Source organism: Panthera pardus, unplaced genomic scaffold, assembly GCF_024362965.1.
Source record: "Panthera pardus isolate Hobbes unplaced genomic scaffold, ASM2436296v1 HiC_scaffold_3, whole genome shotgun sequence".
Classification (NCBI taxonomy): Eukaryota; Metazoa; Chordata; class Mammalia; order Carnivora; family Felidae; genus Panthera; species Panthera pardus.
Genome location: NW_026526876.1, coordinates 15,996,388 through 16,011,375, shown reverse-complemented (window position 1 = coordinate 16,011,375; position 14,988 = coordinate 15,996,388). Strand labels below are relative to the sequence as shown.

The following is a 14,988-nucleotide window of genomic DNA, read 5'->3' as shown; positions in this document are numbered from 1 at the left end:
TATGTTACTTTTTGACTATTCAACCAACCTTGCCTTCCTGGAATAAAACACACTCTCTCGTGAATTACTTCCGCTTTTACATACAGCTGGATTCAACCGGCTAGATTTTCATCAAAGACTTCTGCATCTTTGTTCATGAGGGATGCTGGCCTGTATCTGTCGTTTCTTGTAAAAGATGTGTCTGGTTTTGGTATCAGAATGGTGGAGCCCTCAGAAAATCAGTCAGGACGTGTTCTCGATTTCCCAAATCATGGAAGATTTTGTGTTGGCTTGGTATTGTTTCTTCCTTAAATCTTTGGGGCAATTCACCAGTAAGACCATGTGGCCTTGGAATTTTCTTGGCGTGAAGGCTTTTGAGTCACATCTTTTACACAATTTTATTAAGGTACGATTTACCTTGAAACTCACCAATTTAAAGTGCATATGACAGGATTCACGCTTGGGAAGAGATTAATGTCACTTGTTTTCACTCTGTTCCAAGACGGTGCTTGGGAGCTCTCCTTTTGCTGATGAATTATACCCTGAACACAGAGAGCAGCCAGCAGGCCACAGTCACCACGCGTGTGAGGAGGGTGTGAGCCCGGACCCCGCGGTATCTGGAGCTTCTCAAAGAGATGACTCCTTGTCCGGTTCCATCTCAGGCCGACGTCCTCCGGCTTCCCCCTCGCGGCCCTCCTGGAGCTGTTCTCCGGAGGACTGCCAAGAACACCAGGTCCTCCCTGTGGCTCAGTCCACGGACCCTCTGCGGACCTTCTTCCCTGACTTCCCTGCGGTATCTGATGGTCAGGCTCCCAGTAGGAAACAGATGGCTCCAAACGGGGGTCACCGACGGAGGCTTTAAGGAAGGGACGACCTGCGAGGTGTGAGTGAGCAGGGGTAGAGTGGTTCCTGGAGTGTGGACCACTCTCAGGCCAGAAGGGCCGAGGGCAGGGAGCAGTCACTGGAGCACAGGCTGAGAGGGCAGGGGGGACCCTTCTCGCGAGACCGTGCCGGAGGCGACCCCGCTAGAGGGAACTGAGGACCTTCGGCTCATCCTCCTCCCTCATCCTCCTCCCTCCGTGCCCCCCCCCCCCCCCACCACCATCAGTCTCTGGGGACGCAGAGCAGGGCGGGGAGGAGGAAGGGCAAGGGAGGGTCTGAAGAGAGAAAAGGACCTGTGAGCACGCCCTCTGGGTCCTACGCTGGCTCAGGCCCGTCTTCTCCAACAGCCCTTCCCCATCCGCTGCTCCTGGGTGCTCCTGAGGGTTCGCACCCCGGGGAACGGGCTCATCCCCGCAGCTCCACAGACGCGCCAAGGGCACCCTGATCGGCCTAACCTCTCTGCTGGGACCCTCCTCATCACCCCATCACGCGGCGAGCCAGAACAGGCGAGCACATGCTAACTGGGCACCGGGGGCTGTTCACAGCAGCGTCCTCCCTTTACAGACGAGGAACTCGAAGGACCGAGAAGTCAGACGTGCTGTCCCGGGCCACACAGCTGGGAAGCGTCGGGGCAGGACTGGAACCTGTGAGTGATTTCACAGCCCGTGTCCTTCACTGCAATGACCAAACGGGCTCCTTCAGACACAGGAAAAGTTGGGACTGGATGATTCGTTTTCCAGAAAAGCCGTTCCCTGGTCTGTGAAGGCGCCTGTCCCGCCAATTCCCATGGCCCGTCAGACACCCCCGCCCCAGAAGAGGACAGAGCGCACCCGAGAGAGCCCGGCCTGTTTGTGAATCGCCACCCCCCTTACATTTCCTGCATGAGGCCCCTGGCCAACAGCCAACACAAAGCCGGAGACAGAGCATTCACAGTCCCCTCTGGCACTTTATTGTTTAGAAAACAATGGCTCCAGTAGGAAGGAACGCAATCCCGATGCTTCCTGATGCTTACGGCAGCAAATACAGAAACAAAACTTCTAGCTTTAAAACGGTCTCAAATCCCTAACTGTGAAAACCCCCTTGGGGCACCTAGGCCTGAAGTGCCATCAGAAAGGTCTCGACTTAGTGACTGTCCCAAGTCCTCCAACCTTCCTAATTTTGCTTCCGTTTCAAAAACTCACACGGCCTCCACGTCAGTGACGTTTATCAAGGACGTGGGTCAGGGAGCCTGGCCGGGCAGTCAGAAAACACTTGGCTGCTCCAGGCTACGTCCAGCAGGAATCGAGTTCCAGAGAAACGTGGCACATACTTTTCCTAGATACTTCACAGTGGGAGCGGGAGCCTCCCTGGGTTCCTGCCTAGCAGCGGTATCAGAGTCTGTAAGCGGGAAAAGTCTGTGAGACAGGGGTCCTCAGTGACACCCGAGCCTAAAAGATGGCCCTTCCCAGACCATCAGGCATCCTACAACTCCCGGAGGGGTGAGGGAACTTCAGGGGAAGGGCCCTCCTCGGCTCTGGTCCTGGCTGACCTGTCCTAAACCCTTTGCCTTTGCCGTGGAGCACGAAGAGGCCACAGGGACGCAGATAAGCAAGCGATTTGTGTGAAGTTTCCGGAGGAGAAGCTGCAAAGTTCCCCAGGGGAGGGAGAAACAAAAGGTCAGGGGACAGAAGCCACAGGGCCAGGCTGGCCTCGTACATGACCTCTCTTGGAAAGAGCCCAGCACCCCTGACCTAGGGCAGGCCCGTAAAGGAAGGAAAAGCTCGTCACTCGTGGAAGTCTTTAAAGGCAAGACAACATCTGACAGTTGCCAATGTTTTGTCTTCATATCTTCTGACCAAGGAAGGACTTCTAAATGCTTAATCACTTGTCTTCCCACCTGCCAGAACTTAATTCCAGCCTCCTCCACTGCTGGGAATGAATTCGTTAACTATGGGACTTTGGTCTGTGTGATAAGATTTGGTGACTGCACTATGAGAAAGGAAATTGGTTTAATTAAAATGAGTTAATAATTAAAACCTCAGTACACATGCTGGCAAAGCGAGCGCCATAATTAAAACTTCCAAGTGTTGCCTGGCCACAGAAGCTTCCTGAAGGGAAAAACCGTGGAGTCAGCCACACGGAGCGGAGACTGCCTGATGTGAGGCTGAGGACAAACGAGCAAACTTGTGTCCTTTGCTGTGGGTTGTGGGCAGATGCGTCCCTGGAGGTCTGCCTTCGCCCACACAGCCCTGTGACACCCTGTAGTGTAGACAGATTCCTTTCCGGGCACCTCGAGGACTGGATTTAACGCACGAGGTTCACCAGGAAGGAAGCAAAGGGGGTGGCCTGGGAGTTCCCGACGGGCAGGTCCCACTTCAGACTCTGTTTTGTTCCCACGGGGGGACAGTGCTGGATACACAGTAGGAGCTCAAGAAACATTTATTAAACGAAAGCACAAAGGGAAGGAGAGAAAGAGAGGGAGGTGGGCAGGAGGGAGGGCGGGTCCCAGATTAGGACGCCCGCAGGGACCAGCTCCCACCACCAGGCGGCAGTGCACAGAACAGGTGGCCACAAGGGGAACTGTCCCGGCCCCTTTCCCGGCACTGCGCGCTGCGGAACCCCCTCCTGCGGCTGCTCGCACCCTGGGGCTGACCTCCCTGTTCTGGGGGGCGGGGAGGGTCTCTGCACCAGGCACACACCTGAGCTCTGAAAAGGAAACGACAAAAGCAAAACCAAACACCGCGGAAAAGTGCCGTCCTCTGGTTTTTATAAAACTTGAGTCCTGATGGAGCTGAACGGCGTCCAGCTCTCGGCCTTGCTGGTCTGAAGTTTGTAAATTTAAATAAACTCTATTCCTTCATACTTCACATTTCCGATCTTGGTCTCCGGCAGTAGGAAGCGGCCATCCAGTGTGAAGGCCAGGATGTAGGTGGCGACCCTGCCCGCGTCCTCCTCAGACTTGAGGGCCACGATGATCTGGTCGTCGGTGTCGGGGATGAACTTGAAGGAGGAGAAGCCGTGCGTGGGGACCACGGCGCCCACGTGGCTGACGGAGACGTCGCCGAAGTCCGGGCTGGCGCTCAGGAGCAGGTTGGCGCCCTTGTGCTCGTCGTCCTTCTCGCTGTACCGCTCGTGGCTGGCGCGGCGTGGCAGGAAGAACCACCGCTGCAGAGTGTCGCTCCAGCACGCCGATTCGTGAATGAGGTAGCCTGGGGACACACGACAGACCCCCCCGGGGTCACCAGACCGCCCCGCCCACGAGCAGGGTGCGGACGGGACCCTCCACCACGTGGTCGTGCGCCCGCGGCGCCTCCTTCCCCGCGCGGGCTTCCACGCTGCTGACAGTGCGTGGCGGGCTGGCCGCCAGGGAGCGTCACCACTCCGTCCTATCGAGACCTCCCTGCTTCCTGTGGCGCTCTCCGTCCGTCCTTGTCCTTGGTCACTCCGAGAGACAAAGACGGGAAAGCCAGACCGAGACCGCCCGGGCCTGGGGACCCGTGGCCAGGAGTTCTGTCTGCGTTTCTGCTCCCTTGCTGCTAACCAAGGAGCACGATGAGCGAGCGAGCCCGGGGGAAGGGAGCGAGATAAGCCAGCACGATGGATTTGTGAGGAAGGGATCAGGGTTGGGGGGAGACGCTCCCTCGAGGCTGAAAAGGAGGCAGCACACCCTCCTATCTGGGGGCGAAGCAACGTCCTCGGCGCCATGCCCCCCAAGCCTGGAGCTGCCTGGCCGCTCCGAGCATCCCGACCCCCCCGGCCCCCACCCCCGCCCCGACACACACACACCAGCCGTGACACTCTCCCGGGAGGCGAGGGGAGAACCAGAGCCCGGTCCACCTTGCTTCTACCTGGTCAGGGGCGGGGCCCGGGCCCCACCCTCAGGGAACGGCCAGAAGAGCTGGCACAGGAGGGGCTGTGGTCTGAGACAGCAGGAGGCGCTCTGTCAGGGACAGCGAAGGGATGGGGTGGGGCTGGGAACAGACCGCACAGGCAGAAATCCCCAACACTGCTGTGCCCAGAGAAAGCGCGCACGCAGAGCACCGGCATCTGCCATGACCCTGGGCGGGGCCGGGTCCCTTACCTGGCGGCTGGATCCCCGCGGCGGCCCGCAGGGCATTGTAGCTGGACACCCAGTTCTCGTGGTCCACGCTGCCCCTGCAGCCCACCACCTTCACCCATTCCGGGTTTTCGTTCACCACTTCCCCCGTGCTGGTGGTCCACTCCTTGCCCAGGCCGCCCACATACAGATGCTCGTCCTTCACCGCCAGCCACTCGGCTTTGAAGCCTGGGGACAAGGAGATGAGGGGGCGCGCCTGGGATGACAGCCACCCCTCTGCTCCCTGGGTTCGCGGGGGGTCTGGCAGCCTTGGGCATCGGAGGGCACCCATGCTGGACCTCACACGAGGCGATGACAAGACAGCGGGGGACAGTCTGGCTCAGGGCGCCATTCCCAGAGGGCCAGCAGTGGGGCACCGGCCCTCTGCCTGCTATTCTCCCTGTCCTCTGTCCCCCAGACCCGTCACCTTCTCTTTGGCCACTGGATCTAGGGACCCTCTGCTGGGACAGCCTGTCCTAAACCGATTCCAATGGCTTCTGCCGCTGGTGCCTCGCCTGCTCCCCCACTCCCAATGGCCCAGCAGCCACTGCTCAGTCTCCTCTGATCCCCGAACTGTTTCTCAAGCTGTGTGCCCCAACCTCAGGATCACCCCCGACCCCGGGCAGGTGGGAGCGCCTGGAGAGGTTACCGTAGCAGAGAGCGGTCTCTGTCTCTGCAACTGTGCCTGGCACCCGTCGAGCGGACGTGAAGCCCCGGTGGCCAGAGCTACGAGGGCTGGTGGGGGCTCCTAGTCGGCTCTGATCAGCGTGTTTACTTCTCGGCAGGTTTACTTACTGTGAGCCCAGCTGAAGGCTGCAGGGCGCTCAGGCTGTGTGGGAAAGCCGTTCCCTGCACCCCGTGTTCTAAACTGTGCCCGCTTTCCCACACGTTCTGCCAGCTTCTGGCCGGCCCCAAGGACCTAGAGCTGTGGCCTCCAGAATGCTTCTCTGCAGGTGGCTCTGGAGGGACCCGCTGAGTACCTTGTGGTCTCAGGGACCTCATCAACCCCCCGGGGTCACTTTCAGATAAGGCCCTCTCCATTGACCAGTCTTTTGTCCCTTCCGATGACCTGACCACAGGGCAACCCAAGGCTCCCATTATTCCGCTCTCTTCCTGATCCGACAGGGAAGAACAGAACCATTATATGGTTGCCCATAAACGCTGACAAACCATGGCAGGAAATGGGCAACGAATGTTTTCTCTAAAACCCAGGCCGAGATAGTTCCCTGCCAATTGCCCGAGGCTTGGGCAAGCCCGGAAGGGGTTTTATCACTGGTGGGGGGAGGGCTGGCGGACGGCGCGCCCCACGGGCCAGCTAGTTGCTACCACTGCTCCGGCCTTAGAGAGGCCGCAGTGCTTAGCTTCCTAGAGGGTGCACACCCAGCCTGGGAACGGGACTTTTGTCAGCTCCCCCGCCGGTGCCTAGTGCCTCCCGGCCCCTTCCCCCGGGGAAGGCCCCGGCCCGCTCTGGCTCCCTCTCCCCGCGGGCTGAGAGCGGTAACTCCTTTCTGGCTCAACAGAGCATGGGTGACAGCTGGTTTCTGAGCACGGATCCCACTCAAGTGCGGTCGCTGCTACGCAGACCCTCCCTCGGCTGGGTTTCCAGAAAGGAGCCCCAGGCAGCGTAAGTTTACCTTTTCAATAAAGTCTCAGTTCAAAACGAGGGCAATCGGACACCATGGCTTTAAAGGTAAGACACTCAGAGGGTGTCATCCCTGCGTGCTCTGAAGACACCTTTGAAGATGGAAGAAAGGGCTCGATCCTGGGGTCACCGGGAGCAGCAGTGGACAGGGCCCTCAAACTAGTCCTGGAAAGGAGCCTGCTTCATGGCCAGTCTTCTAGGAAGAAGCTCCTACTGCTAGAAACTGCTTTGGTCCGAGGCCCTGTAAGACTTCGGCTCCCAGCTCGGGGTGGGGGGTGGGGGGGTGGCGGGGGCCAGAAGCAGGAGGGGAGGGCTCTTCCCCGTGGTCCCTCCTGGTCGTGTTCACCGCACACGGGCACAAACCAGACCGGCAGACAGTCAACCCAAACCTGTCCCCCAACACCTCAGCCAGAGCCGGGAGGCGGAGAGGGCCCGACCTACCTTTCCCCACGGTTCCATCGCCATCGGACAGGATCACCCAGGGCACGGCCTTGGTGCCATCGATCTGGTAGATGACCCCTGTCCGGTCGTCCACAGAGTAGAGTCTCCCGTTGAAAACGATCAGCTCGGAGAGCTCCATGCCCCGCCCCTTCTCAGCCAGGTGGGACTCGAGGACCTCGTGGCCTTTGTCCCACTCCACGGCCACCTTGTCCCCGCTGTCTGACAGGGTCAGATGGCCCTTCTTCAGGTAACTGAACCAGGTGTTTTCCTCTTGGGCTCTTGACTCCGTGTCCAAGTCAGCAATGACCGCAATTCGGTATCGAGTCCCGCCTGGCGTCCTCTGGGGGGCGGACAGGGGGTAGGTGTCATTGTACCGGTCAGCGGGTGCCTGGCCGAGCCTCCAGTTGTGGGCGTTGGGTATGGGGGGCCGGCCTGGGGGCGGGCGGTGGGAGTAGAGCAGCCAGAGGACGGCGGCGCCCACAAAGGACGGCAGGATCACCTTCCAGCGGGGGCGGAAGCGGGGGTCTGCCGCCTTGGTCATGGACGCCAGCACCGGAAGGCCCCCCACGCTTATCCGGAGGGAGTGCATAGACTCATTCCATTCCAGGTGGTTGGAGGGCTGGACGGGCATCAGACTGAAGGGCAGGCGGTACCTGGGCACCCAGAGAGAGAGGAGAGAGGTCAGCGGCTTCCCAATCCCGTGACGGTGCACGGCCTGAAGGCCGCCGTACCCGGAACGGCACTGTCACTGCTGTGCGGCTGTTAGGATTTGGCTTAATTAAACCCGACTCTAGCAATATCTTTGTTCACTCTTATTCGGCAAGGTGAGAAGTCTTTCCAGAGCAAAAGTATTCCATCTCCTCTGTCTCGACTGGCGGGATAGAAAGCTTGGCGAGGGCGAGTTCTGTGGAGGCTGGCGCTTTACAAGCTCAGAAAGAGGGAGCAGCAGGGGGTGAGGGAGGGAGTGGGGGTGCCGAGGGGTCTGGGCAGGACAGGCTCCTGAGCTATATTCTCATCAGATGCCACCTCATCCGAGAAGCCCGCTCCAAGGGCTCTGCTCCCGACAGCAGCCCCCATGTCCCCTTCCTTGGCATCTGTCACCACTCCGCCCCCCAACATCATGGCACACAATTATCAGTGTGTTCCAGTCCTGCACTCCTAGAACAGGGCACAGAGCGGACGTGTGCGCGCTTCCTCCTGGGCCAGGCGTCTGTAATATGCAGATACAAGTATAAAACAGACGTAAACCAAACAGAAATACTTCTGTTTCTGGCAAAGTCTGTCCTCTGACACCATTCTATTCATGCAAATGACGGAGGGGCTAGAGTCTGACGGGCCCTCTTGGCCTGGAGCCGTGGGACCCTGGCCCACTCCCCAGGGGCACTACCACAGCCGGGCGGCGGCCAGGAACCGCGGCTCTTCACCACCTGCCCCCTGTTTACGTCGCCGGCACGGACCACGGCAGCCTGGCTGGCGTGGCCACAGCGGTGCCGGACAAGCTGGGGACGATCGGCAGACAGCCGGCTCTGGGCTGCGGCCCTCGGTCTCCGTCTTCAGTTGTAACTCAGTAAGTCCCGGCCTGAGAAAGTCCCCGGGCCGGACCGCTAGTTCACTTCTGCCTCTGCCCCGAAACAGCCAACGACGTGACTTCAGGGGCGGAAGCTCCTCTTGCTAATGGGTGGCAGCAGGGAAGGGCGGGGGGCCAGGCAGCTTCACGCCACCCCGAGCCCCCCCTCCCGCCGCACCCCAGTCCACACGGCCCACGGCGGGGGGGCCAAGGAGCTCCCATCCACACCACAGGCCGCTGGCTCTGCGGGTAGAAAAGTGTGGCCATGGTTCCACGTGGAAGCCAGCCCTTTCCTTCTCTTGCTTTTGGACACATGTGTAGGTTTTGCCCGTAGGGTCGGGTGCAGAAAAGGGGGACCCTGGGGGCAGGGGTGCTGCGCGGGGGAGGTGGGCTCGGGAAGCCCCCCGCCTCACCTCAGATGCTGGTCCCAGGCCTCCCTCCTGGGCGAGGGCTCCCTGCCCCCACCCCGGGAAGCAGCCCAGCTGTGGCCACAGAGCTGGTGGCTGAGGCCTTCCTGGCTGGGAGACGGGGGTCCCGGCCACTGCCCCTCCTCTGCTGCACCCGAGCCCAGGGCTTCCCAAACCACGGCCGGGCCCAAGCCACCCAGAGCCCATCTCCTCTGCCACGTGGCCACGGAGCTCTCAACCCCCGCTCACCTCCCGTTCCCAGTTCCGTCTGGATTCTAACGCTTCCTCAACTTACTATTCCCAACTAAGTCTTGCTTGCTCTCCCCAAGCTTCTCTCCCCCCCAACCCCTCCCTCAGAAATAGTGCTGGTGACCGAGAGCCGCCATATTCTCTGCTGCCTGGGGCCAAATCTCCATCGGAACCTCAGGAGATGCCCTTTTCTGCACGAGGACCACCACCACCTTGAAGAACCCAGGCACGCCCCCTCCCTCCACAGCATCTGCTCCAGCCAGAGACCTGGCAGTTCGGCCACCCACCCCCTCCAACCACACCGTCTGCTGCCACTCCCGTCTGGTGACCCACTTGCCCCGCGGCCGGCGACACCTGCTCTACCCACACGGGTGGATCGCACCGCGTCGCCGCGAGTTCTGGGAGTAAACCCTCACTGCCGCACGGCCCCCGCCCAGACCTCCACCTCCCTGAGCCGGCTCCTCTACTGGCCGGCCGGGCACCGTGGCCCTCGTGCACCCTGGCCGGGGCTCGTCTCCCCCCGCCAGGACGCTCTCGCCTCTCTGCGTGGCTGCCTCACCTTTCAGGATTTTTCCAAAGTGTCAGCTCCCCGGAAAGACTCGGCCGCCCACCCCGCAGGGACTGCCCTGGAGTGCCTGCCCATTCTCTACCACGGCATCCTGCCCCTCGTCTCCGAGGCCCTCAGCCACCCACGTAATCACTTCCACGCTGCCGTGGCTCCACGGGGCAGGGACTTGCCCACTGCGAACTTACACTCCTGGCAAACGGTGGAAACTCGGCATATATTTGCGGAAGGAATGAAAAATAGGCCCACGTCCTCAACAGTCCCTCAACTCCACCCCAGGCCCCACCTTGGTCATACTGCAGATCCACACCCCCGCATCCGGCCCGGCTGTCACACTGGGCCTCAGGGGAGGTGGACGCAATGCCCGCCAGGGGTCACCATCGTGAGGTGTCACCCTACTGGCCCCTAGCCTGCCCGCTCTCCATTCCTGGTTCGTCATCCTGCCCCTGGTCATCTTGTCACATCTCCTGCCCGCTGGCTTCCTGCAGGTGACGAGGGGGCCCAGGGCAGAGCCCACATGGCCACCCCTCCCATGCACCAGGCTGCCTGGCCCTGGTCCAAGGGGTCTGGAGAGAAGGGGCCCACTCCTGCTTCTTGGGGGTAGTTCAGCCATGTCTGCTCTTCTGGTTCCTTCTCCACCGTCTACATATGTGTCCAAATCAGCCACCTGAGTGGCCATTTGATCCCCACGTTATACTCTCAGGTACACGGAACGCACCCAGTAAATACCGTGTCTGAGTGATGAGAACCCCTCCGCAGCCTGTGACACCTCGGTCCCTCCCCGCCCCTCACCATCCTGGAGGAGCCGCCCCTCCGCCCCTCTGCCCCCTCTGCCCCTCCGTCCTGCTCCATGTCACAAGGCTGAACCTCCTGCCAGGGGGACAGCGAGCCTGCAGCTCCTTCCCTGCAGCCCACCTCTTCTCCTGAATCTTCCCTGAGGTGGGCTCGGTCTCCAGGGGCAGAACTGCTACAGTGCGGGCTCCCCGCGCCTTCCCCGCCCGCACCTCTGCCCCGAACTCCAGGCTCGGCCGCTGGGCCCCCTCGTCTGCCCGCGGGCACCAGAACGGGTTCCCCCAGGAATCTGCTGAGCTGGCTGAGGGCACTCGCAGCCCTCAGAAGTCATCCTGGGGAGCAGGCAGCTCGCTTTCTCTCCCCTCCCTGGTCTGGTCTGCACCCCAGCTCTGGATGTGGGTCCCACCCCCAAGGCCTCCACCTGGCGCCATCTCTCACCTTGGCCTTCTGGGGATCTGGACCGTCCAGGTCCCACCGGCATCCCGCCACCCATCAGAGGCCTGGGCTCGCTTCTCTGGGCCTCGGCTCCTTCACGTGTAAGCCGGGACAGGACAGGGCCCCCTTCCCAGAGCCGTGTGGCCGGCTCCCCCCCACCCTTCCCCTTCACTCTGCCAGCACCTTCGCCCACCTGCCCGGAGGGCCTAGCCGTGTAAGTAAGCTTGACCAGAAGCGGCTGGACCATCCCGGAAGTACTGGGCACGGCAGCAAGTTCGAGGACGGCGCAGCCTGCAAGGCCAAACACGAGGACCGTCTCTCCACAGAGAAAGTGGGCCGGGCCCTGCCCTGGAACCTCTCAGACCCATCCTGCACACAAGTGACAGATCGATTCCCCCAAAAAGCGAACGTGGATTGAAGTCCTTCACTAGATCCTAAAGCTCTCCCACTGACGGTCAAACTCCTCAGCCCGACACACACACACACACACACACACACACACACACACACACACAGCGCTGGGTGGTTTCCAATTCCATAGTCCGTGAGCCAAACCCCTGTGCGTGATGCCTCTGCCTGGGACGCCAACCTCTCTGACCACACAGGACCACCTGGAGGTCCCTAGCTGTGCCATGATAGTCATGCTTCTGCTGTCCCTTTCCCCTCCTGCCCCCATCTACGGCGAAGGACCCACTCCCCAACCGGTGAGCTTCCCTCCTGTGGATACCGGAAGATATCCAGGCCTGACCCTGAACCTGTGAGCGTCCCCTAATTTGTCAATAAAGACTCTGCAGATGTGACTAAGTTAAGGATCTAGGGATGGGGAGATGATCCAGGTGGGCTCTAAATGCAGCCACGAGCGTCCTTACAAAAGGAGGCAGAGGGGGATGAGACAATGAGAGGAGACTGTGACCACGAAGGCAGAGAGGGGAGTGATGGGGCCATGGCCAAGAAGTGCCTGGGGCCCCCGAAGCTGGAAGAGGCCAGGCCAGGTTGTCCCCTACGGCCTTGGAGGGAGCACTCGCCAGCTCACACCTTGACCTCGGCCCAGTGACACCGACACTGGCTTTCTGGCCTCCGCGTTGGGAGAGAATAAATGTGTGTGGTTTCCAGCCACGTTCGTGGTAGTTTGCCACGGCAGGGCCCCAGGAACACACACACCTCCTCCCACGCCGTCCTCTGTGCTGCCCCCTGCGACCACGGCTCCACTCTGAGCTCCTGGGGGGAAGGGGCTCTGCTCCGCCAGGCTAGTCCCAGCCCCTGACCGGCGGGCAGAGCCTGGGGCCCCACCGCCTTTTGGGAACAAGAGAACGACAGTGGGCTCTGTCTGCCTTCCAGAAAAATCCCTTTAGCTTCACGACTGGATTAATTTCTCTCTGGACCAAAACCCAACCTCTGAAGACAGCCCTCCATTAGTGTCCTAGGAGCTACTTTTATTTTGTGGAGATAAAATCAGATGTCTTTCCATTTGCGCCCCCCCCCCCCCCAAGCCCAGGCTGGTTCAGCACCCAGAACTCTCAGAACTGATGGGGCCTGAAGCATCTTGTTGCCAGAGTCCTGGCGCAGTGCGGGGCCTCGCGTTCGTATTTAAAGGAAACACCACCACCTCCAGCCACCACCACAACCCCAAACGTGCAGCCATGAACCCCAACAGAAACGCGCCACGAGGGCAACAGCGAAACGGACAGAGCCGCTCCCAGGAGAGGGCCCGGGTGAGGCTCTCTCTCAAAGAGGATCTCTTTGCCCGCACTCCTCAAAGCTCTCCACAGTTTAAATGTTTGCTTTATCGTGACAACCAGGTCGTCAACCCCACCGTCTGCGGCATAACGGGCTGATCCTACACAATCAGGAAAGTTAGAACCTAGTTGCTACAGCAAAATGTCACACAGTCTCTGGCTGGCCACGCTCGCCTGTTCCGGATCTCCCTTCGGAAACCCGGGGGCCGCACCCCTGCTGGCCTCCCTTCTCCTGCGCCAGCCGCACCGCCGGGAGAGGTCCCGGGAAAGAGCCACCCGGGGGGACAACCACCACCCGCCCCCCCGCGGGGGCTCCAATCCTCCTTTCCTTCCCCACCCCCTCTCTCTTAGACGGGCACCAAGAACGGCTCACTGCCTCGCCTACATCTCTGGTTCCTGTCGCCAGCACTTCCTTGTAACACAGGCCTGAGCGACGAGGTGTGACCCGGGGTCTGTCCACTCCCAAGCGGGTCCCCGGACTCCGGACCCTGCTAGGGAGATGCTCCCGCCCGAGCCCCAGGAGGGAGCGGCCACCCCTACCTTCTCACGCCATCCCCAGGCCGAGACAGGACTCCACATAAAGCTGAGACGACAGGCGCGGCCACTCCCGACAGAGCCCACAGCCAAGAGGGACTCTTTCCCTCAGGACAGGTGTGTGACAGGTGGCAGAACCAACAGGTTGAGCTGCAGCTGCCAGAGCAAACCTCCGCCCTTCCAGGATCTAGGCTCAGGCGCTGCCTCACCCCTGCACGGTGGCTGCCTCCCCTCCCCCAGCACGGCCCCGGTCTCGGAACTGAACGGTCCTAAGAGGGCACACGTCCAGGCAGCAGGGGGGAGCTGGCTGCCCACCACACCTCCTGGTTGGAGAAAAGAGCTGAGGCTGCCGGCCCTGAGCTCCTCAGAGTGACAAAGACAGAGGCGAGGCCTGGCGGGCTCCGGGACTCCAGAAATGCCGGGAGAGTCAGGGAAGCGAATGTCGAACACCCACTGGGGCCAGGCTCCTGGAAAGCATTACCGGGCTCACGGCATTCTTCCTCCTTGCACTCAACAAGGAAACTGCACTTCAAATTTGGACGGGGTGAGAGGCACAAGGAAACCAGGAAGGAAAAAGTCACAGCGGCCAAGCATGTGCTTTAGGGACTGAGGCCCTCCTCCCAGATCATTTCCTTAAAGGCCCACACCCTGGATCCTACTAAATTCTGCATCTCCCACCCCTTTCTCTGCAGACAGCAGGCACTCACAGCTGCCTCCTGAGTCAGGTTAAATACACCTCAGAACAACTTCTTTTTCAGCCCTGTTTTTGCTTATAGTCAACTACCTGAGAGAAGCGAGCTTCTGTGGCTGCTGTGACCACTCCGGGCAGGTGTGGTGCTTCAACACTGCACACTATGTCATAGGCCTGCGGGACAGAAGTCTGACGGGTCCCGCTCGGCTAAAATCCAGGGCTCCCTTCCCTCAGAGGCTCCAGGGAGAAGCCTCTTCCCAGATGGTTCCGGCTTCCAGAGATGCTTGCGTGCGGCCCCTGCTCATCCTCAAAGCAGCAACGCCGCATCTCTCTGAGCCTCGCACGCCCTCCCCCCTGCTCTCCTGTCTCTGCGTCCACTTGCTCTGTGGCCCTGGGACTAGGCTGGGCCCGCCTGGGTCATCCAGGATGCGCCTCCCATTTCAAGGTCAGCTGACTGGCACCCTTCCTTCCATCTGCTACCTTCGGCCCCCTCTGCCACCTCATACACCTGCAGGTTCTGGGGGTCACGATGTGGACATCTTGGGGGGCCATCATTCTGCCGGCCACAAGAAGGGAGACGGGGCAAGAAGCCTCAGCTTCCCGGGGCCAGGACCCTCCACACACAGCCTCAGAGACTGTATTTACTGCATCACGGTAGGGCCGTGTGTGATGAACTCGTACCATCAGGAGCAATTTCAGCAAAAGTTACCCTTCTGGTTGAAAGCAACGTCCCAAACAACGCTACTCGTTATCAGAGAGCCTGAAGATAAAGGGACACAATAAAAATCCCACCATCCACCCAAATCACGGCCTGCTCCTGTAGACGGTGGGGTCGCACCTGCCTGAACCCATCTTCTCTCCTGCTCTGCTGGTGCCCGGCTCCCAGGATGCAGCCAGTGGTCAGCCCTGCCGGACCCCCTGAAGCCATTCTGGATGCGCTCTGATCTGACACTCACATCCCCACTGTCACCCGGTGTCGGCACAATGCCATCT

At 60.6% G+C, this 14,988-nt stretch overlaps 1 protein-coding gene across 2 annotated transcripts in view; it reads right to left on the bottom strand.

Annotated features, from left to right (window-relative positions):
• Positions 1-14,988, bottom strand: part of LOC109276834 (soluble calcium-activated nucleotidase 1) — a 30,208-nt gene that overhangs the window by 12,610 nt on the left and 2,610 nt on the right. The window contains exons 2-4 of one of the 2 annotated variants that reach the window (XM_019466029.2): positions 7,020-7,672; positions 4,922-5,125; positions 3,262-4,049 (exon numbers count right to left, since the gene is read on the bottom strand). In XM_019466029.2, coding sequence (XP_019321574.1) covers positions 3,679-4,049; positions 4,922-5,125; positions 7,020-7,650 — 1,206 coding nt within the window. In that variant the 5' untranslated portion in view covers positions 7,651-7,672 and the 3' untranslated portion in view covers positions 3,262-3,678. Of the gene's footprint in view, positions 1-3,261; positions 4,050-4,921; positions 5,126-7,019; positions 7,673-14,988 lie in introns of those variants that run through there. The other variant, XM_053893452.1, reaches the window with a different exon arrangement.